This window comes from Cygnus atratus, chromosome 9 (genome assembly GCF_013377495.2).
Source record: "Cygnus atratus isolate AKBS03 ecotype Queensland, Australia chromosome 9, CAtr_DNAZoo_HiC_assembly, whole genome shotgun sequence".
Lineage (NCBI taxonomy): Eukaryota > Metazoa > Chordata > Aves > Anseriformes > Anatidae > Cygnus > Cygnus atratus.
Window position 1 is genome coordinate 11,973,053 of NC_066370.1, and position 22,499 is coordinate 11,995,551.

At 61.3% G+C, this 22,499-nt stretch overlaps 1 protein-coding gene across 2 annotated transcripts; it reads right to left on the bottom strand.

Annotated features, from left to right (window-relative positions):
- Positions 1 to 3,732: 3,732 nt before the first annotated feature.
- On the bottom strand, positions 3,733 to 20,614 carry LOC118247029 (diacylglycerol kinase beta-like). 2 transcript variants are annotated; one of them, XM_035544692.1, is made up of 25 exons: positions 20,548 to 20,614; positions 18,091 to 18,167; positions 17,013 to 17,164; positions 16,740 to 16,800; positions 16,446 to 16,454; positions 15,389 to 15,461; positions 14,518 to 14,567; positions 13,385 to 13,459; positions 13,187 to 13,306; positions 12,212 to 12,329; positions 12,026 to 12,114; positions 11,532 to 11,648; positions 11,349 to 11,447; positions 11,146 to 11,259; positions 10,977 to 11,050; positions 10,772 to 10,846; positions 10,589 to 10,674; positions 10,281 to 10,370; positions 9,933 to 10,093; positions 8,837 to 8,901; positions 8,285 to 8,375; positions 5,303 to 5,504; positions 4,210 to 4,330; positions 4,070 to 4,130; positions 3,733 to 3,837 (listed from the first exon to the last, which is right to left on the bottom strand). In XM_035544692.1, exons 1-25 carry the CDS (start codon positions 20,612 to 20,614, stop codon positions 3,739 to 3,741), a joined length of 2,346 nt encoding a protein of 781 aa, XP_035400585.1. In that variant the 3' UTR covers positions 3,733 to 3,738. The 2 variants fall into 2 exon arrangements, with proteins under 2 accessions (XP_035400585.1, XP_035400584.1); XM_035544691.1 differs by lacking the exon at positions 16,446 to 16,454 and adding an exon at positions 16,007 to 16,246 and having other exon boundaries at positions 15,389 to 15,559; positions 16,694 to 16,756; positions 17,008 to 17,164.
- Between the last annotated feature and the right edge of the window lie 1,885 nt (positions 20,615 to 22,499).

Genomic DNA, 22,499 nt, shown 5'->3' on the forward strand with positions numbered 1-22,499 from the left:
TGGGAAGGGTAAATGGAGGGAGAGCTCAGCAGTTGCCGTCCCTCTCGGACTGGGGAGGAGTGGAGCCTCCTGCTTGCATCCCAGCAGGGTGCCCAGACCTTTGGGAGCCTCTCCGCACGGCGTGGCCCTGGCCACTTTGAAATCCTCAGGGGGTCATGGGGTTGCAGGTGCCCCGGTACGGCTGCCCAGCACATCTCAGTAATTTTTCTGTGGCTGTTGGCATAGTGGGGAGCTTCTGGAATCCTCCAGGGCCAGCACTGCTCCCCAGGGATGATGCTGGGAGCTGCAGGCGCTTCGTCTCGTGCCGTGCCCTGCCTGGAACAGGGGAGCCGCCACGGTGCCCCAGCAGCGAGGTGCCTGCATGCTGGGGACACGCATGGGGGGTGCTCCTGGGGGGCTCTGCAGGAGCCGGTGCTCTCGCGTTCCCCCCGTGTGTGGGCAAGAAGGATTCAATCACTGCCAGTAAAATCAGCAGCTGACGGGCAGTTGGGCAGGAGGCGAAAGCACGGGCAGGCAGCACGCTGTGCTGCTGGGGATGAGCAGGGTCGCAGGCAGATGTGGGCAGAACTGGGACCCCCGGCAGCCCTGGTGGCTGCTGCAGAGGAAGGGGGAGCACCCTGGGGGCCCACCTGGCCCTGCCCTTCCCTCCAGGCTGCACCCGAGCAGGGCCAGGTGCCAGGGTGCCCTGGGGTCTCCTCGTGGTACCTTGGGAAAAGCTGAAGCCCCTGGGCAGCCCTGATCGAGAGAGGGATGGTGACCGGTGCCTGCTAAATTTAGAACTTACTCAGGAAAAAAAAAAAAAAAAACAAACAAACAAACAAAAAACACAACAAAACAACAAATCACAGGCTCCAAATTTTGCCCATCGCACCTCCCGATGAACACAGCTCAAGGCTGCGCGGCTCTGTCGTGCCGCAGGAAATCCCGCCACCCAGGTGCCCTCAGTGGGGCACGGCCCCTTTGCTTTCCCAAAAGTGGGGCCCCCACGCCTGGCCAGGCCCCGGGGACACGACGTTCAGGACCAGGCAGTGCTTCGTCACCAGCTTTATTGGACGGAAGCCTGCGGCAGGCGCGGTGGGAGCCCAGGGCTGGAGCACCCCTGGGGGAGGGCAGGGACCCCACCGTGTCCTGCAGCCTTTGGGGTACCAATGGGGGTGACACCGAGGGGGACAGAGGGTTTTGGGGGCCCGAAGCGCCACACGGTGTGTCCCTCCTCTGCGCTGCCACAGGCGGGCTGCTGCCCCCGTCCCTATGGGGCTCCCAGGGGACAGACCTTTGTGCTGGTGGCCTCAGGCACCAGTCAGCCACCGGCCCCATTGCTTCATGCCCTTGGCATGGCAGTGGGAGCAGACCCAAGCCATCGTCCCATGGAGGAGGTGGCAGGCTTGGGGCTCAGGCACAACCCAGGAGCGCCGCCGTGGGGCAGACGCCCCCCTGGGGACCGCCTCGCTGCCACCAAGAGAGGACGTCCCCAGCAGAGCCCTGGCGGACCGCTGCTGGTGCGTCACCGTCACAGTGACATGGGGGGGCTCGTCATGTCCTGCGGGGCACAGGAGCCACAAGAGCACTGCTGCCTCAGCTCTGCTGCCACCGCCAGCACAAGAGCCCAGCAGACGGCCCGCGTGCTGCTCTTTGCCTGAAGCGCGAGCCCAGCGAAGCGGGACCGGGTGCAAGGATCAGGTCTGCGGAGAAAAAAACCTGCTGCTCTCCTCCAGGCACATAGCCACGGCATAAACAACAGGTCCAGACCAAGCGGGCAGGGAAAAGGAGCCAAATCTGCTTCTACAAATGCCCCCAGTCTCACGTCTCGTCACACCAAGCAGAGCCTGCCTGTTGCCCAGGCTGCCAGCGGAGGTTTGGAGGTGTTGTTTTTTTTTTTTCTGTTGTTTTTTTGATTTAATCCTCCCCAGATGTCAGTGTTGAGATTCCCAGATAACATCAAGGAGGGGCATGGAGAAATGGAGGCTGCACTTTCATGAGAACTGGGGTTTATTTTGGCGCGCATCCCGTACACTGCCACCTGGCTACTCATTAACGGCCACCCTGGCTAAGGGGGGGGGGGGGGCACATTTACAAGCTGCGGGGGACATGCTCGTGTGCGCTGGCCACTGCCCTTGGACATCGCTTCCTACCCAGGGACTTTCACGGGACCTGCAGCCACCGTGTCTGTACCCGAGGAGGCTGACAAACGACTCCCTTTCGCTGTTAACTCTGAAACTTAACGATGGCAGCAGAGCAGGGCACCCCACCGGGCCTGGGGGAGCTGCTGGGGAGGGGAGGCTGATCTGGGAGCCACGCTCCGCTGTGCAGGGCAGCTGGTGCCTGCAGGAGAAGCAGCAAGCCTTCCTGGGGTTTGGTCCTGCCGTTGTGAGCCAGGGAATGCACCCAGACCATGGCATCCTCCGTGACCGTGTCCGCTGTCTGGTCCCCATCGCGTTCTGGGAGAAGAGCTGGGTCTCAGGTCTGCGTCCTTGGCTTTGGGGTGGCTCAGGGAGAGACGTGGCTGTGACAAAACCAAGGGCCGGCTGCTCCCGCTGCTCCTCGCAGCAACCCAGCAGTGTCCAAGCGTTGGACCCAGCGTTGGTCCCCGCTGGGAGGGCATTGTCCTGGAGAAGCGGCTGGGGATGTGCAAAAAGGGGACACTTCCAAGGGAGAGGAGCTGCTGGACATCTGTCCCCAGCCCCCTGCGCGGGCTGGGAGGTTTGGGGCAATGGGAAGCTCCCCATTGAGCCACCCCGAGTGAGGCAGGAGGCGCCACGGATGCAGCCTATGCCAGGGCACTGGCAGGACAGTCAGCAAGAAAGGGGGTGGCATTCGTGTCCAACCTCACCTCGTAAAACGGAAGCGACTCCTGGAGCCCCCCCCTGCCCCAAGCGTGTTAAATAAATACATAAATACAAACCCAGACGCAAAGTCCAACCCGGAGCTGGGGTTTGCTGGGGGCTGGCAGCTCCCCAGGGGGTCCCTCCTGGCCATTCCCACACCCCAACGCCTGCTCCTTCTCTCTGCCCTGGGCTCGTCCCAGGTCCCAAACGAGGTCTATCCCCGCACAACCTGCCCCACAGGCTGTGCTCTCCGAAGCAGCTTCCAGGGCTGAGAGCAAACACCACATTTGCATCTGCTTCAAAACAACCCAGAAAAGCTAGCCCAAGGCACGGAAAGCCTGCTCTGGTGGCAGCGAGGGAAGCAAGGGTCAGGATGCCATCTCCCTTGGGCTACGAAAATAAATAACTTCTCGGATGCGCAGGTCTGGTGGACAGAAAGCCAGTGCAGCAAAACACCAAGTGTGCTTCGAGAGGGTTACAAATAAATAAGTGAAGCTTGTTTTTTTTTCTCATGAGCACGTTTGTTTGCAGCTCTGCAGGCGGAAGGGGGCAGTTATTTAAATTAAGGGAAAAAAAACACAGTCCTAGCGCCGCTCCAGCGAATGCGCTCCTTGCACGCCCGGCTGCCTGTGCCCATCGCAGAAAATGCCCGTGGTGGCTGGGAAGGAGCCGCTGCGCCCTTCCCAGGGCAAAGCATCCCCCCGGGGCTGGGGTGGCTTCGTCCCCCCACTGCGGTGTGGGGGCTGGGGGTGAGCGGGAGCCCCTCCTGCCCCTCGCAGCCCGGGTCTGCTTTCCAAGGCGGCGTTTCCAAAGCAGAGAGAGGGGTCAGGAGGGGCGCGGAGATGAAGGTTGCCAGCCCGCGGGACACCTGGGACATCTGGGTGCCTCTGGACTGCAGCTCCTTGCGCACGGGTTAATCTCGAGTTCGGTTTCTCCTCTTCAGGAAAAAGAAGCTGCTCTTCTGGGGAGGGCCCAGCAGCATTGGCACTTGGCTTTTATGTGTAATTTTGACCTAAAAATAAACGAAGAGCACAGATCGGCGAGCAGCTCCCAACCAGCTGAGGGGTGAGTCACGCTCTGGCCGGGCACCGAGCATCCCCCGGCTTGGGGGCCCCACAGAGCAACCCCAGCCAGCCCGCGAGGGAGCAGCTCAGCACCCAGGAGCAGGGGTACAGAGCCTCCCTGCACCAAGCCCCGGGAGCTGAGCCACCCCCGGCCCCGCCACCCCTTCCCCAAGGACTCACGGTGCAGGGGGGCTGCATCCAGGGCTCGCCGTCCACCTGCATGGGCAGCAGCTTGGAGGTCCTGCAAGAGGGAGCGCAGGGTCACGCAGGTGCCAGCTTTTGCTGCCCGCTGGGCGCTCTGCCGGGACAGGGACAAATACCTGATGGTGACAGACGAGCACTGGGCCAACCTCCTTCCTGCGCTCTTCAGCCCCGTGTAGATCTGTCCCATCTCCATCGCGCCCTCCAGCCCTACCACCTCCAGCAGGTGGTCGCTGAGGTCTGCAAGAGAGGGACATGAGTTGGGGCCGAGCCGTCACATCCCTGCATCCACGCATGGGGCATCCCCTCTGCGCCTTGTTTGGCTGATGGTGGGGCCCTGGGGCAGCACCAGCCCCCAGGGATGCTCCCCAGGTGGCTAGTGAGAGCGTGCTCGTTTTTTCAAAGCGATTTAACATCAAGCCCAGTGCCAGAAAGCCCCCTTCTGGAGCTGGACTGCAAGCAGGCAGCGCTGGCCGGAGGAGGGCACAGCCAGCCATCTGCCTACAGCAGCAAAATACCGGGTCTGGCTCCAGAGCAGAGCCCGCAGCAAAGCTCCTGCTTTGTCCCTCGGGTTTGGCAGGCTGCCTCCGGCCCAGGAAACCGTCCGAGTCTGAGCTCTCCAGCCTGAACCCGTCTGGCTTTCATTCATGGGCAGCCTGAGCGCTCCCGCACACAACCCATCCCCCCAAGCTCGCCCGAGCCCCCCCGGCCAATAGGCTCAGTGCCCCGTGTCAGGCAGGGAGCTCCCACAAAATCTTGAGAGCGTAAATCTCCCTGCCTGAAACAGTACCCGGGTCCAGGCACTGCGCCCCCACCAGCCCTTTGCACATTGGTGCTGGGTGTAACAAGGCAGAAGCTGCAAGACGCTGGCCGGGGCGCGGGCACGATGCTGGGCAGGGGTACGAGGCGGGCACGGTGCCTCCGGGGAGTGCAGGGCTGCTTTTCTCCCTCTGCCACTTGCAGGTGCCCTGGCTCCAGGAGCTGGAGCTCGCAGCTAACGAGCCGTTCCCGCAAGAAGCCAGCCAGGCTGATGGCACTGTGGCAGAGGGAAGCTTAAAAAAAAGCCTCTTGTGCCAGTTCTGCAGCTCTGCTTCCTGCCCCTCCTCAGCACCAGTGGCCCTGGAGAAGTGAGGCCGGGGTGGGCAGAGCCCCCTGCCCTCCCCAGCTCGCAGGGACCCCTCCCTGGGCACCCCTGGGCCCCCCCCCGCTCACCCTGCGCGCAGAACTTGAGCTCCTTGGCGTCGGTGACCACCGTGGCGTGCAGCTTCTCCGGCGCCTTCTTGCTCACCCGGTTGTAGCCGCGCTGCTTCTTGGTCTCGCCCCAGAGGTTGGAGCCGCCGTACATGCTCGGGATGTTGAGGACGGCGATGCCCTCCAGGGAAGTGGTGCTCAGGTCCAGCAGGGTCCCGTCGCACTGCCGGACACAAGACACCTGAGCAAGCAGGACCAGCCCGGCCCCACAAAAACCTCATGAGCTTCTCCAGCACGAGCCTCCCCCTTCCCCTTGCTCCACCCGAGCTCTGCAAACCCCGGAGTGTGGCTGCCCCAAGGCTAACTCCAAACAGTTCACCTTGTCGGAAACTAGAAATGACTCTGGGAGGGGATTACAAGAAAGGTGACAGAGGAAAAATGTCAGTTTTTGGTGCACAGGCTGGTGTCTGGCACTTCACGCTCACACAGCAGGACTGATGGATTTGAGAGTGCCCTAAAAAGGGTGAAATATCTGGTGGCTGTGGCTGTCCTGCATGGCTGGGGGCAGCAGATGTGGCAACGCAGCCCTTCACTGCAGGTCTTGCGTTCAGGACGCCCAGCACATGGCATTTACCTCGTCCTCCACCAGGAAGGATGGAGCCTTAGGTCTGAAGAAACAAGAGCTCTTCTGTCTGCATCCCTCTGAAGTCAGGACTGCCGTAGGAAGCAGCCGTCTCTCACTTTCAACTCCATTTTCGCTAGAGCATCTGTATTTTCCTTGAAGCATCTGTATTTCTTTCCAAGCATCTGCTCCCTACCTGCTAGGCTACACTTCAGCAAACACCGGCACATTTTTCCCTGCATTTTGGTGACGTGAAGGAATTTCTGCTCCTTGTGTTGCTTTGCCAAGAGGAATGTGAGTTGGCTGATAAAACCCCGTTGCTGCTTTGACTCCTGTTGTTTTGCTTGAGCTGAGTGAAGGTTTCAAGCTTATTTTTAATACACTTTCTATAAGCACTCCTCAGTAGCTGAGCTTGCTGGCCGGCAGAGATGGGCGCATACACAAGCGAGCATCTCTGTTTGTTCAGATCTCCTCTGCCTCCCCTCGTGTCAGTGATCTTATTTTTAGCCTTGCCGTGAAAGCAAAAGGCAGGAATCCTCTCCTGGTTTGCAAAAAATGCCTCTCCGAGGCTGGGTTTCACTTATTTCCCAACACATTTTAATAACACCACGACTTGTGGGACTGATGCTTCGAGCAGCGGACGCTGAGCAAGCGGTCCGCGATTCCTCGTGGGCGCTGCGGACGACGCACCCCGTGCTCCGGCCGGGCAGAGCCTCGCCCCCTCCTCGACCCCAGGTGTTAATTCCCATGGGCTTTGAGCACCTCGTCCGCAGCAGCATCTCCGCGAGTCCATCGCGGGACTTGGGGGACGGCGCGGACACCTCCGTGGGTGCAGTCCTGCGGGGCTGCGGGCACGGGCACGCTGCCGCACACCCGCACCCTGGCGCGGGGCCAGCGAGCAGGAGCAGTTTCTCCCTCTGCAGCCCTCCTCTGTTTGCATGCCAGCGTGCTACAATGGGCTCTTTGAGCTGGGGCAGCTGACGGCGTGCTGGCAGCGACGCTGGAAGTAGAAATTTGCAGCTGGGGAAAAAGCAAATTCATTTCCAGGAGCTGTACCGCAGCGAGTGCCAATTTCCAAAACAAAACTGCCATTTCTCTGCACAGATGACAGTTGCCTCGGAGCTGGAGGGAGGACGGGCTGCTGCTACTTTCAACTTAAAAAGCTGCCGGGTTAACGCTTTCCTGCCAGCACGGCAGGGGCACTGGGAGCATCCTCCAGCAGCCGCTGGCCCTGGGGCTGGGGTCTCACCCTCCTGGGCACCCGCGTGCGTGGTGGTAGCAGCTGACGGGGCAGCGCGGGGCAGGAGCTCCTGCCCCGTCTCATCTGGAGGGCAGAGCCGGAGCCCTGCAGGATTTAGGAGGGGCTGGAGCTCCCCGTGTAGACACAGGCTTCAAAACCTCTCTTCACATGTTCCTCGCACTCAGCAGCTCTCCTGGCCGCCCGGGATGCCCACGCCGCGCTAACAGCTCCGTGTGCAGCACGGCCAGACCCACAACAGCAACAGGTTTTTTTTGTTTGTTTTTTTTTTTTTCTGTAGCCCTCAAGAATCAGTTCTAAAAGGGGGCATTTATGCAGAGATAAGGCGAGCCGGAAGTTTGCAGCAAAGCCCAGCACAAACCCCACCAATGCAAACTGCAAAATGACAGAGCTCTTAGCAACCGCTGGCACGCAGCGGTCCCTCCTCCCTCCTCTAATTAAAGGCTGTTTCCATGTAATCCAAAGACGGCTGTGAGCAGACACGGAGTTTACAGAGAGAATATTCCAGGCACACTCTCAAATTCAGCTGGAAGGGGAAAAATACAGGGCTATTCTTCTGCCTGCAGCTGGCTGGCCTTGCAGCGAGCTCCTCACTGGAGATGCGGGCTGTGTTTGAAGAGCAGCCGCCTCGCCGACGCACGGACTTTAACAAAATTCTTCCCTGGACGTGCCCAGCCCCTGGAGACCCTCCCCAACACGCTGCCACTGAGCACATCCCACGGGAGCACTGAGGGCTGCTCGCTCGGCGTGCCAGCAAAGAGGGCAGGGGACAAGGGGACTTCGGCACAGGGAGCTGCTGAGGTGGGTGGCAGGTCTGTGGGATGCTTCAGCTTGGACAAGCGGGAACTCTTGCTCCTGCTCTTTGATAATTTAATTATTAATGATTTGATTAATTAATTATTTTGATCATTATCAGCCTGGCTGCGGGGGTTGCAGAGGTACACGCCTTGTACACACCTGTCCCACAGGGGGACACCCGGGTCCTGCCACCACCCTGGGGTGTCAGAGCTGTCCCAGCACCCTTTCCCCGAAGCTCCAAAGACACCGACTGAGAGGCCTCGGCGAAACCTCCCGAAAAGCCCCATCTTCCCAGATGGAGCCAGGCCCCTTCCTGGAAACTCACCTCCACCTCGACATAGTCGTGGAGCTTCTTGCAGGTGGCAGCGAAAGTTTCTGACGTGCCGAACTCGAAGTACCACAGCTTGTTCTTCATCCTGGGGTGCAAGGAGCAGTGTGAGCATCCTCCCTGGGGGCGGCAGCTCCCCCCCAGCCCCGCAGGCAGCAGCGAGAGGGGCTGCAAGACCCTTTTTGGAGCCACCACAATGGGGACGTGAGCCACCCCGGCCTCCCCTGGCCTCCCCCAGTGGAGCCATTTCTGCGAAGCTCTGGCAGGACCGCGGCTAGCCATGACCTGCTCCCTGCCCTGCCCTCGCCGCACGGCCTGCTCCTGCTGGTCCTGAATTCCTCGCTAATTACAAAGCGTGATGAACGCAAGCGGACGCGCCGCCAAGTTCGAGCAGCCTGCCATGTGAACTGCCCCGTCCCACGGGGAGAGGGGCGAGAGGAGCCTGCCCGTGGCGGTGGTGGGAGGGGAGGGGGCTCCGGCACGTCCCCTCAGCGCTGGGGGACACCAGGCAGCCCCACGGCGGCGGCAGGGCAGCCGGGCAGCGCTTACCTGCTGTTGAATTTCTCAGGGTGCTTTTCTCGCATGACGTGGAAGCGGTGGGCAATGGAGGCATCCTGCACGGAGAGGAGGGCAGAGATATCCACGGCATGGTAGTGAGAGGGCTGGGAAATAGAGCCCCCCCTCCCCGTATGCACAATGGGATGCGGGAGCTTGGTGCTTTGCCCCCAGCACGCAGCTCTCTGCGGGGCAGCCCCACTCGCACCACCCGAGGCCGTGCAGCCCCGGCACGGAGCCGGGCACCGCTCCAGCAGGACAAAGGGGCCTGGCTTTGGGATGAGGCTCCCAAGGCCGGCGGGCACCATTTTGGGGGTGTACGGGGGGTGCCCCACGCTGCCGCAGAGCCACATGTGGGCCTTGGAAGCACACGAGGTGGCGGCTTGTTAGAGGGGCTCAGGACCTCTGCGGGTACTTCCCATGTAACTGAGAGGGCAGCCTCGGCCAGGGCTGCTTGCGGAGCTTTGAATGGGCTCGTTAAGCAAGGCACAATTAGCACACTTGGCCTCCTTCCCTCCTCATGGAGGCTCCAAGTGGAAATGCTGCCGAGAGAGGGCGGGGGGACGCGGGGAAGCCCAAGGCTGAACCCAGCGCAGGGGCCATTTGCAACCCAAAGCCTCCCTGCCCACCACCCGGCACCCAGGAGCGGAGGAGGCGATGGGGAGCACAGGCCTGCTCCCTGCTCCTGCTTTCCCACGTTGTGCTCAGCTTGGCTTTTGGGGGCTGGCCGCGATGGCACAGGGCTCTGGGGAGCATGGCGCTCCCGTCCCTTTGGGCGCAGCGAGGAGCCTGGGTCTAGCGGTGCCCTCACATAGGCAACACGGTGGTGGCACCCCCGGGCCCCTACCTGGGCAGCAAAGCACCAGAGGTGTTTTTAGCTGCCTCAGAGCATTCTGGGGTTGAGTAGGGGGGTACAGGTGGTGGGAACTGGCATCCTGGGCTGCCTCGCTCCAGCTGAGGAGCATTTCCCAGGGGCTGAAGGATCACCCCAAAAGCCGCGATCCAGGCAGGTTTGGGGCTGTGGCTGTGCTGGGGCGCTCTGCTGGGCTCCTGCTCTGGCCAGCCTCGTTCGCGTGGCCCTGCTACTCACCACCCCAATAGAGAAGTAGTTGTTGATGATGCTGTACGGGACAGGGTCTCCGTTGGCCTCCTTGTCGCTGGGAATCACGTCTATCTGCCAGCGGTCGAGCATCACCTCAGTGCTGTGCTCGATGTCCTTCAAGACCTTCATCAGGCTGCCTCCTTCGTAGCCTGGACGGGACAGAAGAGGCCTTGGAGGAGGATGGAGGAGGGCGAAGGGGAGCAGAGCCGTGCTGCCTGGTTCTGGGGCTGGTGGGGGGGGCAGCAGAGAGGTGCTGCCCTGGGATGGCACCCCATGGGCACATGGGGGGGCACCCCTGGGCTGGATCCCCCCAGGGCAACGCTCGCACAGCCTCACCTCCTCCCCAGCGCAGGCACCTGGCCAGGTCATTGCCTGTCCCCAGGGGCAGGACAGCCACTGGCGGGTGCTTCAGCAGGTTCGCCTTGTCTGCAGAGCAAGGAGAAAGAGGTCTGGGGCAGCGCTGGAGGGTCAGCGCCCAGGCTGGGCTTGTTCGCTGCTCCTCCTGATGTCCCTCCTCACGCCAGCAGAGCCCAGGGGCTGTTTGGAGTGGCAGGGCCCAGGCACAGCTCTTGCGGGGGATACGGGGACGGATGCTCTGCAGGAGCCAGGCTACGTATCAGACGGTGTCCCCGCTGCTTGCTCACCTATGCAGTCCAGGATCCAGCCCACGGTGCCATCCCCTCCGCAAGCCAGGATGCGGAAATCCGGAGTGTCCCGGAAAAAGCTCAGCCTGGACGGAGCAAAGAGAGAAAGGCGGTCACGGAGCAGGGCAGGGGGGGTGCCGGGGCGGGTTGGGGCGGCTGCCGGTCGCCGCGGCACCTCCATACCCGGGAGTGGGCCCGCCACGGTCCAGGTTGTACACCTGCCGTGGGTTGAGCAGGTAGTGAAACTTTCGGAGGACCCTGGGGAAAGAGAGAGTGAGGGATGCCACGGAGGAGAGTCCACATCTGGCGGCTGGGGCATCCCGACGGGACGCAGGCCCCGGCGGTGGGGCCAGGGAGGGATGCTGTCCCCGCACAGGGGCACACCTACCGCTCCCCTTGCCTTCCTCCGCTCTTGGGGTTCACAAACACCAGCAGGGGGTGCGTCCCGGGCCTGGGGCTGATCTGCGAGGCAGAAAGAAAGCACAAAGGCTGCAAACACCTGGCCCCCACGGGGCCTGGCCCGGCAGGGCTGGCCATGGCCCGGTGCTGGACCCTACCTGCAGACCTTGCCCGTCCGCCGTGGTGGCGTTGAACTTGAAGCTCTGGCTGTCCTCAGGGCTGGTGCTGGCCGGGGAGTCGCTCTCAGACCTCCGGCAGTGGGACTGCCGCTCCTGGGGGACGGGGCGATGGGTGGGTGGGGAGGCCGTGGGGACAGGGCAGCGGGCCGGGCGTGGGGCCATGGGGCCAGGCGGCCACGTACCAGGACCGCCGGGCAGATGTAGGAAGGCAGCAGGATGTGGTCCCGCAGCGGGCCCCCGTCGCATTCCGGCTTCACGTGAGAGGCGCATTTGTTGTGAAGCTGGGAGGCAGGGAGCGGCGTCACGGAGGTGGCGGCATGGTGCGGCCCCCCCCCCCCCCAGCCCGCCTGCCCCTGCCTACTCACAGTGACTTGGCACCAGACGCAGTGCAGGCCAGTGATGCCCTGGTAGCACTTGATGCTCTTGTGGCACCGGTCACACTTGACGGGGGAATTGCCCTCGATCCAGGTGTGCTGCATCACCTGCGAGAGGCGGGGGGGGGCGAGGGATGCTGCAGCCACAAGCCCTCCAGCCTCCCCTCTGGCTCTGTGGCTACCTCCTGGATTTGGGATTTGGGGGGGGCTGTCTCACGGGGTGCTGGCTGGCACTGCCCTTCCCAAAGCACCCCCCAGCACAGCCACAACAGGTCTCTGCTGCCCTGCGCGCAGCACACCAGGGCCACCGGCCCCCTCCAAGCACCCGCTCCCCTGCAGAACCAAGTCAGGGATGGGGCTCCCGATGTTGGGAACATGCAAGAGCTGCAAACCCCAGGGAGAAAAAAAAAACAACAAAACATGCAAGACACTGGGGCAGGAGTTGGAAGGGCCAGAGACATGCTGTGCGCCAGCCACCTACTCACATTGGTGTTTCTCTTGGACTTGGCGTAGGTGCTGATGCAGGAGGCGATCTCTTTGGACACGCACCTCTCGTGGACGGTGTATTTGCAGACTGGCAGGAGGGACGGAGGAGGCAAGCGTGAGCCTTGGGTGCCCTGCTGGGCGCCGGCAGGGATGGGGTGCTGGGACGTCCTGTGGACATGACTTACAGGAGCAGCAGAGGCCCTGCTTGCGGACGCCCAGCAGCATGGTGCGGCAGAAGTTGCAGTACGCAGGCTTCTTGAAGTGCTTCAGCCTCCAAGCGTGCTGCCCGTCGTCCTTCACGTTCTGCAGGGCAACAGGGCAGAGTGTTTGTGTGGGGTCATTCCCTGCTCTCTTTCCCTCCCTGGTGTCCCCCCTGCACCCATGCTGCCCCCGGTGCTTGGCACATCTCCCCAGGGACATTCAGCTCCTGGCCTGGCAGCGGGGACACTTTGCAGGTGATGCCACATCTGGGGCCAGGGCACTGCCACCACGTGCCCGTCACCACATCACCCCCACCAGACACCAGCTCCCTCCTGCAAGCGGCTTCACGTCGTCTTTAATTTGCCGTGCAAAGCTGCTTGCTGAGCAGGGAGAGCAAATAAAGCCAGCTGAAACCCTCGCTGGATGAGCACATCTCTTAAATCTGGGCACAAATACTTCCCAGGACCCACTTAAGTGGGTTGAGTTTTCCTGCATTTAGATCTCCCACTTAAAATTCCCTGATGGCTTGAGTTTTCCTGCCTGAAAATGTGCCCACTCGCATCTCCATAGAAAGCAAACCCCAGAACTGGCAAAAAGCCCAAACTTTCCCTGCAAACTATCATAAGGTGTCCAGGGACTTGGATGCACCTTGAAGACATGAAGCTTGGCAGGACGAAAAAACGGGAAAGGGAAATAAAGAGGGTCGAAACCTCCCGAGCTCTGCTCTTGGGATCCCGCCCCAGCAGAGGGACCTAGCATTTTTTTGGGTGCTCATCTCCTGGGTTAAACATGCATGGAACTGGAGCACACTGCGATGGTGTGGAGCAAAGCCAGGCCCATGTGGGCTGCCGAGGGGAGGCTGCCCTCCCGTGGCTCCTGGCGCCGCAGCCTCGCTCCACGCCGCGGCCTCCTCCAGGTCCTCTGAGAGGGCCCGGCGGCAGCGTGAGAGTGAGCCTCACCGTCTCCATGCCCAGCAGAACCAGCAAGGGGATGGTGGTCATGCCGCCCCGGATCCACTCCTCCAGCGTCACATTCCCGTCGTGGTCGTAGTCGATCTCCTCCATCATTTCCTTCAGGATCTGCGGGACGAGGAGAGGCAGTGGCACAGCGGTGCGGTGCGCGGCCCCGAGTCCCCCAGGCCCCAGCTGGGCACTCACGGGCTTCAGTTCGGTGGAGTCCCACTCCAGGTACTCGGCCACGTGCACCATCTGGTTGATGATACGGTCCAGCTCCTGTGCACGGGGACACGGCCATGCCGGGAGGTGAGGGGCAGCTGCAGGCCTTAGAGGCCCTGAGGCGCCCAAGGCTGCCCTGGGCACAAGCCCACGCAAGCTGCAGGCTGGCAGCACCCCAGCTCTCGGCAGGGAGCTGCTTTTTGCTTGGAGAACCCACCCCAAAAACTGCAGTGGGTTATCCATTGGAAAAACCACCCTGGCTAAACAAGGGGTTTTGAGGGAAATACCCACAGACAACAGAGAAAACATCACTTTTGTTGTTGTTGTTCTTTTTTTCTTCCCTGTGCACTAAAATTCCTTTTCTCAAATACAGGCACCTGACTTGGAACCAGAATTGGCCATGGGTGAATATTTTTTAGCTGCTGCTAGATGCTGCAGAGCAGGAGCACGCTCTGTGACTTTGGGCCCCTCACTACAAGAAGGACATCGAGGCCCTGGAGCGTGTCCAGAGCAGGGCTACGAAGCTGGTGAAGGGCCTGGGACACAAGTCCTGTGAGGAGCGGCTGAGGGAGCTGGGGGTGTTTGGTCTGGAGAAGAGGAGGCTCAGGGGAGACCTCATTGCTCTCTGCAACTGCCTGAAAGGAAGGTGTGGGGAGCAGGGGGTCGGCCTCTTCTCGCAGGTAACTAGTGATAGGACCAGAGGGAATGGCCTCAAGCTGCGCCAGGGGAGGTTCAGGTTGGAAATGAGGAGACATTTCTTCTCACAAAGAGCAGTCAGGCATTGGGACGGGTTGCCCAGGGAGGAGGTGGAGTCACCGTCCCTGGGGGTGTTCAAGGAAAGGTTGGACGTGGTGCTTGGGGACATGGTTCAGTGGGTGACATTGGTGGTAGGGGGGTGGTTGGGCCCGATGATCTTGGAGGGCTTTTCCAACCCTAACGATTGAATTGTACTGTATTGTATTGTATTGTATTGTGTCCTGTCCTGTCCTGTCCCGTCCCATCCCATGACTCACCCTGCCTTCATCCTCTGTGCCACTAGCCTGCCCTGCACCAGCCCACGTGCACCTGCGGAGAGGACACCCTGCATCACCCCCAGCTTCTCCCCTCTGGCTTACCGAGCTGTCCAGGATGCCATTCCCGTCGGTGTCATAGAGGCGAAACATAACTGAAGGGAGAAGAAAAGCCATGGCAGGTTGGACCTGTCTCATGGCCCCCCACGCCCTGGTGCCCCACACTGTGTGCTTCTGCCCTTTCTTTTCCTTGGGGAAGGGTCTGAATTTCCATCAAGAGGGAAAGATAAATGTATGCCAGGCCACACACCTACCCGTGGGGCTGCTGCAGCCAGTGCCCATGCCTTCCTCCAGGATCCTGGCGGGAAGGGTCATGGCCAGACCCTGCTCAGCATCCCTCAGTGCCCACAGCCATCACCAGCCCATGCTGGTCCCACCTGGGACAACCTTCCAGCCCAGTTAAAGTTCCCAAATACCTGCTGTCAGGTCCCCAGCCCCCCGTGGTGGCATTAACCCAAGGAATACCACGGAATAAAACTGGGGTGGTGGTGGTGGACAAAAGCAGGGATCACGAGGGTTTAATTCTAGCCCCGCATTTGTTCTCCAGCCCTGCAGCCCCGCAGGCTTGTAGCCAGCCTAGCTCCGGTCCCCAGCAGAGCGCGTGGCACGCAGCCCACCCTGCAGTGGCTATTGGCCATGCCTTCATCAGTTAATTACAACGCCACGTCTGAAACGATCCGTCGGTGTGATCAGCAGCAAATACCTGCACTTCACTTTCTCCCTCTTCGAAATATTGCTCTTTTTTGGGAAAACATCCCGTGGTCTCATCTTTGCCACGGCCTGGCCTGGGGCAGGAGTGACGGGAGAGGAGGACGCAGCGTGTCTGGCCCTTGCACCTCCTCCAGGAACCAGTCCCCCCAGTTCCTCCCAGTTCACCCAGTAACTGGCAGCCTGCGGCCCCCGGGGTCCCACTTACATTCCAGCTTGTCCTCCGCCCGTCCCCTCTCCAGCAGGGACAGGTAGCAGACGATGTCCTTCAAGTAGACCACCTGAGCCAGGGAGGCTGGGGAGTGTGGGGGGGCAGCTTTCAGGGCACTGTGGCTTTTCCGGAGGCTGAAGGGCAACCTCTTCTCCGAGCCCCTTGAGCCTGCAGGCAGGGAGGGAGGGGAGAGAATTAGGGCTGCACATTCAGGAGGGGGCTGCGGGATTCTCTGGGGTGCTCCGCAGGACTCAGGTGGCATGGGGGGACGTGGGGCTGAGTGATGACACCTGTCCCCGGGGAAGGGGACAACCTATGCTGGCACTGCCGGTGTCACCCGCAGCAGATGGACGCTCGCTCCCAGCACAGCAGTGAGTCACTTTGTTAACACCTCTCTCCCTAGGAACTGCTGCCAGGTAATTAAGACATTGAGTGGCAGCGGCTCTGTGGCTCGGGACCGGTGGCATCGGTGTGCAAAGCACAGGTATTGAGGCCCTGGGGAGCCGCCCGGTTGGGAAAGTCACCGCCGCTGCCCCGGGGACGCCACCAGCAGCGTGGGGATCCCGCAGGAGCCACCCTGCCACCCGTCCCCTGTGCAGCCCTGGCCGAGCTCACCTGGCGACTGTGGGCTGAGCAGGGAACCTGAGGAGACCTTTGAAGACCCTGAGGAGTTGTGAGCAGAGGGGGTGCCAGTGGTGGACTTCTGGGAGGATGACCGGGACCAGCTGGGCGAGGCGTTGGTGATGGATGCTGGGCTCAGGGACGCCGGTGGTGGCTCGGCCGTGCTGCCGTGGCAGCCCTTGGGCTCAGCCGCGTGCCGCCCGAGGGCACTCAGCAGCGTTTTCCCGTTGATCCCTGCAAAAAGGATAGATCCCCATGGGCGTGGGGCACCTGTCTGCCTCCCCCACTAGACCTGTCCTCCAGGAACCCCCTGCCCACCCGGCTGCCGGCCACTAGCCACCACGTCCTCTTTGCTTGCCCACAAGTGGGCTGGCATCCTGGCCTGGGGCTCACTGGGGGTCCCGCACCATGGCTGCCCCCCACCCTCTGGCACGGCTGGTGGCTCCCACCGTGTCCCTGAGGGAAGGACCACCGCTGTGCAGGGTGCTGACACATCCTTCGCGTGCACCAGGGGAGGCTTTTCTTATCATTTTTGCAGTTTAAATAGCTCTCAGCAGATGTCTCCACAGGCTGCAAATCCACCAGGCAGGGGACGGAGCCATCGGGTCGGGTGCTCAGCCCCCAGCCAACGACCCCACTCTGCACGGGGGCCGCACACCTCGTGGCCACCAGCATCGGTACCTGTGACAGGGGCACAGGCCACCTCGGTTTGGATGGAGATGCCAGCATCAAGTGACTTTGGCTCTGAACGTGTGGAGGAAGTGGAGGAATAAGTGCCACGAAGCCCTCTGGGTCCCCCATCCCGGGGAAAGCCCCATCCTTCCTGGTGCAGAGCAGGGCTGGGGGGAGCCGATGGCACAGACCCAGGCTGTGGCAGCCCTGCTGGGGCTGGACCCAGTGTCCCCACCGCAGCCCCTGCCCCTGTGCCACCACGGGGACGGCGTTGCCCCCCTGGGCACCCAGCAGCAGGGGCAGAGCCAGCTCACCGAGTGCACCAAACTGAGGGACGCCGGTGCTCTGGCGCTGGGCCTCGGGGGATGCCTGGCATATCTTCCGCTTGAAGGACGTGAAGAGGTGCTGGCAAAGCTCCTCGGGCACCTCCACCTCCAGGTAGGTCTTCATGAAGAGGCGAAAGCCCTCGTAGTCAATGGGCTGGGGAGGGTAGAGGGGAGGCTGTGGGGGAGGCCCAGGGCACGCGGCGGGGGCAGAGCCCCTTGCCCTCCCTGCTGCCGTGTGTGGGGTCTCCTCCACAAACCGGCCTCCGCGCCTGCTGCTTCCCCAGCACCCAGCTTCCATGGGGCAGGCCTGGGGGCAGCCCCCAGTGCTGGGCACCCACAGACGCCCCCTCAGGCACCCACTGGTGGCAGCAGGCAAGGACCGCCACGGCGAGGCCCAGAAGAGCCCGGAGGTTTAACAGAAGGGGAGAAACGTTCCCCCCGTGCCGCCTGGGACCCCCCTGGCCCTGCGCACGCGGTGCTGGCGGCTGCAGGAGCGCAGGATGCGAAGGGGCCCCAGGCTGCCCACGTGCTGGGGCCATGCTAGGACTGGTGCCACCAGGGCTGGAGGCATTTTTGGGGACAGCACAGAGAAATCTCCTTTTGTGGCATCCTGGAGTCCCACCGTGAGCTTAAATAGCCGGGTAGCTCGGCTGCCCCTCCTTGCTGCATTCAGCCTGCCGATTTTCTCATTTCACCTCCTTTCTAGTGATTACGGCCCCTCTGAAAAGGCTCTGTCATGCTGGCACACTAACAACTCTCTAAAAGCACCTCTTGGAAAAAATAACCCTGGCCTTCCCTTGGCAAGTGTGACAAGGTAGAGGGCCTGCTGGGTCCTTGCATTGGCAACAGCAAAATAATTTGCTCTGGAGGAAGTGTATGTAAGCGGTTAGAGAAAGTAAACCCCCTGCCTGCCTCTGCCTGGCAAGGAGATGCCCCAGAATGATGCAAGGGTCCCTGCAGTGCTGGGACTCAGTGGCAGGGGGTGGGATAGGGTTGGGCAGCCAGCTGAGGAGCCGGGGGCTCCCTGCAGCATCTTCTGCGTTGGCACGGCCGAGCAGGCTGGAGGGAAAAGGGCCGTACCTGTTCGGGGTTGTACCTCGAGAGGACGCCATCCCCGTGGAACTCCTCCAGGACATCCTTGAGCTTCTTGGTAGAGTCTGGGGAGACAAAGACATTGCACTGAGCAGGACACCAGCAGGTTCCCCATTGCCCCCAGACCGCTGGCAACAAGTTTCCTTGCTGATCCACAATTTCTGGAACACCAGGTCCCCTACCTGCCTGGGCAGGGGCCACCTGTGCTGCACTTTTCTCTCTTTTGGAGGGGCACAGTGTGCTGGGGGGCTGCCCCACCACCTGAAACCCTCCCCCAAGCATCCCATGGCAGCGCAAAGCCCTGTGAGCAGGACCTGCCCTCCTAGCACCACTGCCAGGCACCCATTTCATGGGCACTGATCCAGGACTCGGGACGGGCACATGCTGGGGATGGTGGTAGGGCCAGGGAGCGGCATGGGGGCTCTGAGGGCTGGGGAGGACCCCAGGGAGCTCCTGGGGCGGGTTGGGGGTCGTCTGAGGTTGGCCCCGTTCCCATGAGACACCCCAGTTTGCACCAGTGTCGGGAGGGGGTGCTGTGGGAAACGCCGCGTTCGCACCTCACACCTCTGCCCTGGGGAGGGGGGAAGGAAGGCTCCTCCACCACACTCCTGCCCTTTGGACAGCAAACGCACCTCTTTTTCTAGGAAAGAAAAAACTTCTGCACACTTGAAAGCTGTGCCGACATTCAAAACATTTCCATTTCCATGATTAGCCCCTTGTGGATCGCGCAAGGGTGGCAGAGCGATGTCTGGAGAAGGGAAGGATATTCACAGTTGTACAAAACACCAGCTCCTTCTCCAGCAGCGCCTATGGAGCTGCCGCCAGGCACGCTGCAGCCGCCCCCTGCTTGCCGAACGAGTCTCGCTTGCCAAACTTTGATCAACCAAACGAAGACGTTGTGCATGGACTCGGCATTACAGATGGTGTTTTATGGTCTGTGATTAAATACCGCAGAGCCCGCTCTCTGAAGAGGCAGGACAAGATGCCGGCGGTGCTGCCGTGCCTCCCTGCCTGCAGCCCCATCCTGCTCGGGGTCAAAGCCCCGCTGCTGGCACTGCGCTATGGCCGCACAGGTGGGAACGTGGTGGGCACATGGAGGGAAGGGAAGGGAAGGGAAGGGAAGGGAAGGGAAGGGAAGGGAAGGGAAGGGAAGGGAAGGGAAGGGAAGGGAAGGGAAGGGAAGGGAAGGGAAGGGAAGGGAAGGGAAGGGAAGGGAAGGGAAGGGAAGGGAAGGGAAGGGAAGGGTACGGAAGGGAAGGGAAGGGAAGGGAAGGGAAGGGAAGGGAAGGGAAGGGAAGGGAAGGGAAGGGAAGGGAAGGGAAGGGAAGGGAAGGGAAGGGAAGGGAAGGGAAGGGAAGGGAAGGGAAGGGAAGGGAAGGGAAGGGAAGGGAAGGGAAGGGAAGGGAAGGGAAGGGAAGGGAAGGGAAGGGAAGGGAAGGGAAGGGATGCAGGGGCACCTGGGCAGGCTGAGAGGTGGGCCTGGGCCTCTGCTCTGCTCTTGTGAGACCCCACCTGGAGCCCTGCACTCAGCTCTGGGGCCCCCAGCACAGGAAGGACATGGACCTATAGTACAAGTCCTACAGAGGAGGCCATGAAGATGAGCAAGGCGCTGGAGCACCTCTGCTATGGAGCCAGGCTGAGGGAGCTGGGGGTGTTGGGTCTGGGGAAGAGAAGGCCCCGGGGAGACCTCACAGTGGCCTGCCAGAGCCTGAAGGGGCTGCAGGAAAGCTGGGGAGGGACTGTGTGTCAGGGGGTGTAGGCATAGGACAAGGGGGAATGGCTTTAAACTAACAGAGGTTAGATTTAGGTTAGATATTTGGAGGAAATTCTTCATTCAGAGAGTGGTGAGGCCCCGGCCCAGGCTGCCCCATCCCTGGCAGTGACAAGGCCAGGCTGGGTGCGGCTGGGGGCAGCCTGGGCTGGTGGGGGTGTCCCTGCCCAGGGCAGGGGGCTGGAATTGGATGGGCTTTAAGGTCCCTTCCAACCCAACCCATTCTGTGATTCTCTGATAGTATAAATGTTATGAGGCTCACGATTTGCTCTCTGCAAAAGCAAAACTCCTTCTCTGCAAAAGTAAAATTATCACAGAGGGCTGGCAACCCGAGCTGAGCTGTGGAGCAGCTCTGCATGTTTGGGAAAAGCCCGCCTGCTTTCCTTGCTGGCATTTCATTTTGCTCACGAATGTGGGAGCCTTTGGAAGGATGGAGCCGAGCGCACGTCTGCGCTGCTGCATCCCACGTCGCGGGGGCTCTGTGGGAAGGGGTCCGCAGCGCTCCCGGATGCGGCAGCGCCAGCTTCAAGGGTCCCCTCCCCACTGCAGGGTGGTGATGGGGTCCTTTGGTTCCTTCAAAGCAGCTCCGCTCTTTGGGCACGGGCAGGGAACTGAGGGGCATCAGCCAGTCCCTGTGGCCAGGGCCGGGTGCCGCGGGGAGCCGCGGTACTCACAGTCGGTGTACTGCTGGAGCTGGGCGAACTCGGCCGGGCTGAGCGAGATCCAGCCCCCGTCACTCATCGTGGGGCACGGTGGGGCCACCCCACGGCCACCCGCAACCGCACCAGGAGCTGCCCAGGCTCACATCAGCACTGCGGTGGGCTCCGGTCCCGTGGGCAGCAGATCCCAAGGCTTCAGAGCAGCCGCCGCAGGAGTGCCCGTCCAGCAGCCTCCTGCCTGGGGTGGTAAAGAAAGAGAGGCCGGTGTCAGTAGTGCTGTCCCCACAGCTTACGTCTTTCCTCCTGGCTCCAGCTCTCTCTCCTGGGGGAGAAACAGCCACAGTTATGGTCACTGGGGCTGGTGAGCTTGGAAATAGGGGATACAGGTGCTTTCCCATCTGGGAACCCATGGAGGGGTGGGATCCATGGAGGCAGAGCGTGGGTGCACAGAGCTGGAGCCCAGCTCCTCGCAGCAGCCTTGTCCCTGCTCCTGGCACCTGGAGGATGCGGCTCTGTGGAGGTCACGAGCTGAGGAAAAGGCAACTGCTGCAGGCAGGAAAAGGAGCTGGACGTCCATCGGGCACATGGGGATGCTCGGGGTGGACAAATGGAGGCTCGCTGTGGAGCATCACCCATGAGCATCCTCTCCCCAGCAGCGATCCCGAGGCACCGTGGCACTGCCAGCTCCCCGACCCGCTGCTGGCCCCAAGCACCCAGAGCTTGCACCTGGGACTTGTCCTGCTTGAGAGACTGCCACATGTGGGGGGGATTCCCAAGGCAATGGGAACAACATGGGAAATGCTCAGTGATATAAACCCTGGTGCCCCTAGCTGGAGTTTTCCCATCAGCAATTTCCAGAAAATTTAACACGATACAAACAGAAGGAACAATGCTGTTAATTACAAAAGACAAAGCTCACGATGCCTGGAGGGCAGAAGATGTGAATGAATGTGGAAATTCACAAATCGCATCTCCATCTACAGGGCTGGTGCTGGCCTTTAGCTGGCTCCTGCAGCTGATCACCATTTCTAATGAAAACCCGTGTTAAAAATTGGGTGCGGGAGAACCCGCAGGAAGAAAAGTGCTAGGAAAAGCTGTGCCACGGAGGAAATGTCAGAGGGCTTCAAACGAAGTGACAGACTCCAGCCGATCAATTTGCAGGCTTCAAAATTTATTAGCTTCTTCACTTAACTGAATCAGCTGCTGAGATCTGGGGGGAAATGTCAGCATCCCGGGGACACGCAGACGGCCCTCGAGACGATTGTTCTTCAAGGAGCAGACAGGAGCAATTAGATCTCAGTTTTAGGGCCAGCTCCCTGCTCAGTGCTGGCTGCGGGGTCAGGAGTAAGTGGATAAAGCAGAGCAGGGGCTGCCTGGGAATAGTTTTCCAGACGCCGGAGCGAGAGCTACCTGCACGTCTGGGAGACACAAACCAGAGCCTGGTGTGGCTGGCACCCACCCGTGGCACACGTTTGCTGGAGCTGAATGAGCCTGACAGGCAGAGGTGCTGGCAGCCAGGAGCTCCAGCTTGGAGCAAGCCCTGCTTTGCTGCTGGACCTCCCCAGCAGCCCTGCAGAGGGCAGGGAACAGTCACTGCCACAGCGATGGAGTATTAAACACGCTGAGTACGTGCACATTGTCATCCCTTCGCTTCAATGGACAGCGCAGGTGTCAAGACTTTGGGATTCTCGAATGGTATGAGCAAGGCACCTGGGGCTTTGGGAAGCAAACGAGGTTCTGGCCACTGTGGCAGAGAAGAGAGCAGCCTTCTGGAGAAGCCCCTGCAGCTCGTCGCCTGCGGAGGCACTGGGTTGTGCCCGGGGCACTGGGCTCCCCCAGCCCCTTTCCCTGCTGCTGCTTCCCCCTCCACTACAAGAAGGGGCCGAGGCGGAGACAAAGGGAGGGGACACATCTGTCCCCCAGGGAAACTTCTTATCCACGGGGCCACCAGGCTGACAGGACCGCAG

Bases quoted from the DNA above. Each gene is read 5' to 3' on its own strand.
- LOC118247029 (XM_035544691.1), bottom strand. From the start codon at position 20,614: ATGAGTGACGGGGGCTGGATCTCGCTCAGCCCGGCCGAGTTCGCCCAG. The intron at 10,675-10,771 runs GTATGGAGGTGC...TGCTCCGTCCAG, and splicing joins CGTGGCGGGCCCACTCCCGG to GCTGAGCTTTTTCCGGGACA. The intron at 8,902-9,932 runs GTGAGTAGCAGG...CTCTCCGTGCAG, and splicing joins ACTACTTCTCTATTGGGGTG to GATGCCTCCATTGCCCACCG.